Source organism: Cynoglossus semilaevis, chromosome 1 (assembly GCF_000523025.1).
Source record: "Cynoglossus semilaevis isolate Cse_v1.0 chromosome 1, Cse_v1.0, whole genome shotgun sequence".
Classification (NCBI taxonomy): domain Eukaryota; kingdom Metazoa; phylum Chordata; class Actinopteri; order Pleuronectiformes; family Cynoglossidae; genus Cynoglossus; species Cynoglossus semilaevis.
This window is the reverse complement of record NC_024307.1, coordinates 9392264-9400553: the sequence shown is the minus strand read 5'-3', so window position 1 is coordinate 9400553 and position 8290 is coordinate 9392264. Positions and strand designations below refer to the sequence as shown.

Genomic DNA, 8290 nt, shown 5'->3' with positions numbered 1-8290 from the left:
TTTCACAACACGTCACCACAGCTCTGACTGAGACTTTGAGTTCCGCAGCTCTGACTGTGCAGATGTGGTGTAGGTATTTTCTGCTGAGATGTTTTTGTTCTGACACACACACACACTGACAAATGAAATGCAACCAGACCGACCAAAAAATAGATGAAGTCCAAACTACACCTGTTACCGCATCTAAGCACAACCACCGAGTTATTACTGTGACAGAGGTGAGACTCAGCCGCTGCAGTACACAGGTGTGGTGGTGTTTCCTAAAACACACTCTTACATGAAGTTTTCCCAACTGTTAACTCTTCTATTTTTACTGATTTCCCTGTGTACCAGATAGAAACATACTGTATACAGTATGTGGCCCATGTGGGGCACATGGCTCTTTTGTTTGACCTGAATATCCCACGGACATAGGACAATTTTCAGGGTATCATTTTTATGTCAAGATTGACATTTTCCCTGAGCTCAACCTTAGATGTTTTCTTCTAGAATATGTACAGATTACACTTACAATTCACTTTGTCTAGTAGGAATAGTCATATCGACAGATACAGTAAGTGACACAGTCACGACTGGAGACTCTATGGACAAGTCAACATCTGTTCTGATGGAGACACTCAGTGGATGTGCTGCTCCACGCTCTTCACGTGTCTGAACGCCGTCGTCCTCACAAACCTCCTCCCCAGCAGCTCGTCCACTTGCTGCTCTCCCCCAGATGTCGCCTGTCAACAGGTGGACATGTGAGGGCAGCGGGTCAGGACAAAGGCGGCCTTCATTATCCCCACACTGGCTCTTCCGCAACACATCCACACATGCTCCACTTCATGGCAGCACTTTTCTCCATCTGTAAGAGTCGTCCGCCTCCTAAAACCTATTAACTAAAGCAGCTCAGCAGCTCCTGACAAAGAAGAGGATTATCGTAGTGTTTGTTCCGAGACATGGGGGAGAAAAAGGAGCACACATAAAAAGTGAGACCTTAACCAGATGCTGCAAATTACCCAGCGGGCCGAGTTACTGGGAGCTGAATTCCCACGCCTCGTTAAGTGAGTCACTGGAGTTGTTTTCACGGTCGTTGGGTGTGAAGAGCAGTGTGATTGACTGGCTCCAAACATTTTCATCTACCCACGAGCCTTTGCTGGCACCGGCCTGCTCTGAAGTCTGCACGACTTGGCACTTTTCACTCGGTCAGTTGTCGCTGCATTTGGAAGTCAGGGAATCTGCACTTTTCACTCGGTCAGTCGTCGCTGCATTTGGAAGTCAGAGAATCTGATCCTGTTACTTTCACTCTAGTCTGTAGGCCACGGTGTGACGCAATGGTCACGTGATTTCCTTTAGTGGCAAAAGATAGAGTTCAAAGGTCACGTGTGGGTTGAAAGTTGTAGGAGGTGATGTGCAAGTTACAGTCGAGTTATCATGCTTGTGTGTGTGTGTGTGTGTGTCTTTGTGTCTTAATGGAGGAGGACTTTGGTAAGGAGTGTGAGGGGGAGGAGAGTGTTACCAGGAATTTCCTGGTGTTTTTCGGGCAGTTGGTCGGGAGCTGGTCAACTTTCCATTTTCTTCTGTTCACACACACAAGCAGTCTCTCTGAAGAAAGTGTGTGGGGGTTTCTTTGTCCCTGCACTTGGGGTCTGTTGTCATATTTACGACAGGGCACTTTCCGACGCCCCCCACCACCCTCCCCTCCACGTTTAGCACTTAGGCAGCATTGTTGCACTTTCATGTTGGGTGCAAGTTCTCCTGACAACAACTTGGAGCAAGTGAGATGTGTTAAGTGGGCAGGAAATCATTCTGTTTGCATTAGTGTAGAGAAGCAGGACACTTCTGCACGTGATTCAAAGACTTCGGTTTCAATTTTTTGAGATGCATTTAAAAAATGTCTTTTCTCCAGGCTAAGAGGAAGCTGGACCTAGAAGACCCCCTGTACCTCCCAGATTTCCGATCACCAAAAAGCAAAAGCAACATCACAGCGAGGGTACCTAGCCCAAGAAGTGAGTACAAGACAAAGGTGATGTGTGAGGGGAGGGGCTGGACCCCGGATGGTTCTTAATCCACCAAACCAAAAACAAAGCAAAATTCCACTTTCATCTAGACGTCTTAGCATTACGTTAAAGCTGTAGTATGCAGGGTACTCTTATTCATAAAAACCCTTATGTTTTTTTTTTCTTAATTTATAAAAGAGAAAAAAAAAATAGAAAACCCAAGCACCGAAATAAATTATTAAACCAATTAGTAGTACCTCTGCATTTATAACTATGACTGTGTACTAAACTTACTGCATAAATGCATATCAGTGTTACAAAGAATAAATCAATTACAAAATTATAAAATTTTAAAAACATTTATTATTAACATTCCAACAATCCACAATATAAAATAAAATTAAAACATCCTGTAATGAAGTTCTGTTCTCTCGTGTCGTTTGTTTTCTCTCAGCTCCGAAGTCTCCAGGTGAGAGGACGCGCTACGACACATCCCTAGGTCTCCTGACCAAGAAGTTTGTGGGTCTGATTGCCGAGTCTCCAGATGGGGTTCTAGACCTGAACTGGGCCACAGAAGTTCTGGAGGTTCAGAAGAGACGCATCTACGACATCACGAATGTCCTGGAGGGGGTCCAGCTGATCAGGAAGAAGTCCAAGAATAACATCCAGTGGCTGTGAGTAGAATCAGATCAGTAGAGAATTCACGACGCTTAAATACATGGATAAAGAATAACTCACAGATCAAACTGAAGAAACGCAGAGGAAGGAAATTAGATTTGTTTGATCACTTTGATTTCTCAAAAGTTTACTTGACTTAACTCTCTATCACCATGCTGGGAATCACTTTATCTGCCCTCTGGTGGCTGTAACGAAACAATACACGGTTTCACCCCCTCGTGCACATTCAGTCATTTGTGACTTCTCATTTACTGCGATGTATAAGGACCATGTTGAAAATAAATAAAAAGATAAAATTAAGTCGAACATGCTGGGATGACACGTGTTATACCAATATTCCAACTTTATTCCCATAAATTTACAGATTCTTCTCTCGTAAAAATCTTTTATTCATAAATTTCCAACTTTTATCTAATAATTTATTTTCTCTTTTGTGTGTTCAATTAATTTGTTTATTGTGTTTTACCTCCATTGTTTTAATACGCTAACACTGTATGTACTTTTATCCAGTCTGTCTAACATATCTTAATTTTCTCTGTGGTGTTGAACCAAAATGGTTTATTGTAAGGTTGTTTTATATTTATATACTTTCTGGTCTCTCAGGGTGGGAGATGTATTTGAAGGAGGTGCAGGTGGAGGACAGAAGGCCTCTGCCCTCAGGAAGGAGCTGGGAGACCTGGAGCGAGCGGAGAAATCCCTGGATGAGCTGATCCAGTCCAGTACAGCTCAGCTGAGACAGCTGACTGAAAACAAAGACAGTCAAAGATATCCTTTACACACGTTTACCACACAGAACACACATCTGCCGCTACTCTGGATTTGGTCACATTACGAATATCCTCACAGCCACCACTGCCGTTACCATCCTTGACCCCGAGCTGCACGCTGGGATACGTGACGTACCAGGACATCCACTCCATCGACAGCCTCAGAGATCAGACTGTCATCGCTGTCAAAGCTCCTGCAGAGACCAAGCTGGAGGTTCCAGAGACGGCCGGGGTAAGAGTTCATCTGCTGCTGCCACTCTAAACCACAGAAATCCATGAGTGTTTTTTTTTTTATAAATATGTCTTTACGAATAAAAGTAAGATTGTGTTCTGGATGAGGTTTATAAATACAAATACAGTGATACTATACTAACACCACAAGAATGAAGAGGGGAAATATTATACATACTAAGGTAATGTTAAACCTGATCTGACTGTGTGTTGTGTCTTTCTCCCAACAGCAGGGGTCGCTGCAGATCTACTTAAAGAGTAAAAACGGACCCATCGAAGTCTACCTGTGTCCAGAGGAGGGTCTGGAAGAAGTCAGTCCAGTGAAGAGTCTCCTCACACCGAAAAAGGAGTTTCCTTTGCCTCTCGCTCCTCCATCTACCGCTGCGATAGCGCCATCTAGTTTTACAGTCAAAGAGGAGCCAGTTGAATGTAAGCGGAGGTTTTGTTTTGTAATATAATAAGATTAAAAACAACAACAAATTGAACAAGAATTGTAGACAGTTTTCTTTTAAATAATCCTCAAAATTTTCTTTTCCCCAATCACAGCCAACGCAACTTCACCAGCTCCTGCCTCCTCCTCCTCCTCCTCTCTGCTGGACGTAGAGGGTCTGTTGGGTTTACCTCCCAGTCTGCTGCAGATCACTGAGGACCAGCTGCCTGGCTCTTCCTTCACCTCAGATCCCAACACGCCCTTCGTCAGTTTCTCTCCCCCGCTGGACCACGACGACTACCTCTGGAGCCTGGAGGACGGAGAGGGCGTGTCCGACTTCTTCGACACCTACGACCTGGGTGACCTGCTGAAGAGCTGAGGTGTGTTTGAACTATCACTACGCTGTCAAGCCATAATTCTCTTTTGAAGTGTGAATCAAATCCTTTGTTAATATCCAAATTGTACATATCAATGTAAAAACCGACACTAGAGGGTGTCCACTGCAACCGTAGAACACTGTTAAAAAAAAGAAAAAAACAAAAAAAGTTTTTGCTACAAATATAAATTTTGTAAATTCATAAAATAAACATGAGGATTGTTATTTTACACAACCAGCCTGAAATCTAAACTTTTCTGCATAAAACGGTGTAAAACACTGTTGAAAACTCAGGAACCTTTTTTTATATATAAATATATATATATATATATATAGTTTCCAAAGTCTTGAATGACGCTAATTGGCCCATAGGGGGCAGCCTTGTATTATAAACGGAGTCAGCTTTAACTGCCGTGCAGCTTTACAGGAGTCAATCAGTGAGAACAAACAAGAACGGGACACAAAGATTGTTCTTTCCCACCAACCAAGCTGTGAATATTTAGTGTGGTGACAGGTTCAGACCTCTGTGATATGAAATGTTGACATGGGCCTTTACGCATTTGTAGGAGCTGAAATAATGACTCTCTCGTTTGCCCATGGCTTTATGTCAGGCTTTGTGCCTGTTTGGTGCTAGAGAGCCAGAGGATTTAGGAATTCCACTGCAAACCAGGTAAAACCAGGAACTGGGAAAAGTTCTCACGCAGGGACACTGTTTTTATAGCCAGAAAATAGTTCCTTCTCAGGTGTAGAAACCAGTTTACAGCCCAACACAGTTCAATCAGCCCTTTTTAATAAAGATTATCAGATATTACTGTGTAACTTTAGCCCAATTCTGGGCTAACATTAGTTCATTTAGCTTCTTTTTTTAGCTGTAAATGTTTTGGACCATTTTCTTTCATATTTTCTATTTTCCAAAGGCTAACCAGGCTAAACTGCTAGCTTATTGATCAGCTTTAAGGATGTTTTTTTTTTTTAATATTTTCGACTATCTTAATTTTTCGACTAATGTTGAACAGCTGGGTCTTGGTGTTTTTCCATCAAGTATTAAACAATATCTTGGCTATTATTGAGCTATTTCTGGTATATTTGTGAAAATAAAAATTTTTGGAGTAATGTATGAAGAACCTTTAGTCGTGGTTTTATCTGGTTCTACCTTGTTTTTTAGTAGCTTACAACTATTTCCTGGCCAGTTTTTAGTTAACTTTGTTATATTTTTTGGCTGATTTGTAATATTTTGTAGTCATTTTTGGCTGACATTGAATATCTGTTGACACTTTATACCGTTTTGACTACTTTCAAACTACTTCTTGCTTCACCACACCATCTTTGCTACATATTTGATTGATTTGTAATTTATTTTTGGTCTAAAGATTAGTAACTGTTTTTCTATTCTAAATTTTTAGCTAGTTCTAGCGTTTGTCATTGTTTTTAGCTGATGTTCTAACGTTGCAGTCATTTTTGCATATAGTGTAGCTATAACTATGACTGTTCGCAAATGTTTAGCAGTTCCAGAATATCGTTCTTGGTGCTTTCTGATAGTTTTTGCTAAATTCTTGCCCCCCTAAATTTGTCCTACTGTTGTGAATGAACAACAACAAATGTTGGTCACCAGTACTTCAGTAAATACTTAATGGCAGCCAAAAAAAAAGTTATTCAGGTAAATCCCTGTGCCAAACAAGCTGTGACTTTACTGAGGAGAAATGGTTACAGCGAAAACAGTTCTTTGTCCTTCAATGTTCCTGGTACTGTGCAGTGGAATCTAATAGCTGGTCATTGGTGCTTATTATACACAAACATAAGCACAACATGTGACTGAACAATATTATCAGTGTGCTGTAGGTTGGCTCTACTGTCCATTAGTATAGGTTTATTTCGTAGTGATAAACTACCCTAATGTTTCTGAGGATTTAACTCGAAACTAATAGAATCCAGCGTCTGTGTTGCAGACGAGGTTTGTTAAGTTTTTAATAATTAAGGTTTATTAAGAGGAAAAGTTCTTTTTTCCTCTGCTGGTTCTGAAATGAATGGAAATTGTTGATCAAATATTAATTAATTTACGGCCTTTGAATATGTCAAAGACATTGAATAGGCTACTGGTCCCAGCAGTTTCAGGTTCAAACTGCGGAAAACATTTTTCTGGAAAAAATCTAAAATTGAAATGTGCTGAGGTGTGTGTTGGCTTTTCCTCTTCTTTACAGAGATAAGCTACGTGTCCTGTCCTAACAAAACTTGAAAAATGGGGTTGTGTTTGTCTGTGTGTCTGGTAGTTTGGAATTTAGGTGTAATGGTGTGTTTGTGTTTGGTTTTACAGTGTAGGTAAGAGAATGTGAATTCTCGTGTGAAAATTGTAGATTGATTTTTTTTTTCATTTAAGTTGAGCATTATTCATTTATGGTATTTGTACATAACTTTTGTATTTATACCTACTTTTGGAATTTTAATGTTGTCCTCTCTGCAGACGACCCAACAATGTTTTTGTAAGACATGCAGCACTTAATGTTTTGTAACAACTGTGTGTTCTGTTTGGAATGATGAAATAAAAAAAAAAATGAAGCCATGGGTATGACTTTTGAATATTTTTGATTAAAATGTCCTAGTATATAGAGAAGTCCAAAATTCATCAAAAATCTCATCCAATGATAAGATGTCCAAAATGGCTTAAAATGTTTTACCTAAAATAAGATGTGAAATTGTGGTCAGAGTCAGACATCACCCATTCCAACCCAAGTACAGCTGGGGATGGTCTGACTGACGAGTTAGACACTTGAGAAATTAGAGAAAATACTTTTAATTTACAGGTCCAATGACACTGGAGTGGTCAGCAATTAATGGGAAAAACATTTGACCAAGATTGGTCAAATGTTTTTTTTAGGTCAAACATTTGACCAAGATTGGTCAAATGTTTTTACTACAGGGATATCTGAAATTGATTATACACAAAAAGAAACATATTAGTATATTATGTTACTGTTGATAAAATATTGACGTACAAAAGTTTCCTGAATTTTAACCAGAACAGATACATGAACATGTTTTAAGGCAAATGAGTGCATTTCTAGTCATTTTTGAGAAACTTTTATTTTCGGAGATTTGTTCAGGATTTTATTGGTATAGCATATTACTGTGATCAAAAGGTGGTGTACCAAATATTTTTTCTTCATTTTAACCACAAAAATGGACATAGCTAAGTATTCTAAGGCAATTGAAAGCATCTTTATCCATTTTGAAAAAAGTATAGTTTTTCTCAATTTTAACCACAAGAAAGTATTTTAAAGCAATGTTGGTCAAAGGTTGACAAAATTTCAAAATCTTGAGTTTTCTGCACATTTTTTAACAAATTATAGCTTTTTTAATATTGGGAAAAAATATTTAGTATTTATTATTATGTTTATGTGAATATTTTGTGTCAATTCCGGTCAAAAACTAAAAACGTTTGACAAAAGTTTGACGTTTGACAAAAATTATTTTTCAAAAAAATGTAGCTTTGCCTGCATGTTTCTCATAAAATTAGTGCACGTAGAGAACATTTTTACAAATTTTTCTGTTTAAAACGTTTTGTCAAAATGTCAGTTTTTCATGTCATTTTTGGTCAAAAACTAAACAATTTTGATGAAAAGTTTTTGAAAAATTATTTTTCAAAAGTGTATCTTTGCTTGCATGTTTCTCATAAAATTAGTGCACGGAAAGAACATTTTTACAAATTTTTCTGTTTAAAACATTTTGTCAAAATGTCAGTTTTTCATGTCATTTTTGGTCAAAAACTAAGAAGTTTTGATGAAAATGTTTGTGAAATTTCTTTTCGAAATTATATCTTTGCCTGCATGTTTCT

General features: G+C 38.8%; 1 protein-coding gene across 2 annotated transcripts in view; it reads left to right on the top strand.

Annotated features, from left to right (window-relative positions):
* The window catches only part of e2f2 (E2F transcription factor 2), a 12796-nt gene extending 8190 nt beyond the window's left edge, over positions 1-4606 (top strand). Inside the window, exons 2-7 of one of the 2 annotated variants that reach the window (XM_008309930.2) lie at positions 1889-1988; positions 2434-2653; positions 3261-3422; positions 3542-3656; positions 3886-4084; positions 4202-4606. In XM_008309930.2, the coding sequence (XP_008308152.1) occupies positions 1889-1988; positions 2434-2653; positions 3261-3422; positions 3542-3656; positions 3886-4084; positions 4202-4464 (1059 nt within the window). In that variant the 3' untranslated portion in view covers positions 4465-4606. The remainder of the gene's footprint in view (positions 1-1888; positions 1989-2433; positions 2654-3260; positions 3423-3541; positions 3657-3885; positions 4085-4201) is intronic. The other variant, XM_008309938.2, reaches the window with a different exon arrangement.
* The last annotated feature ends 3684 nt before the right edge of the window (positions 4607-8290 follow it).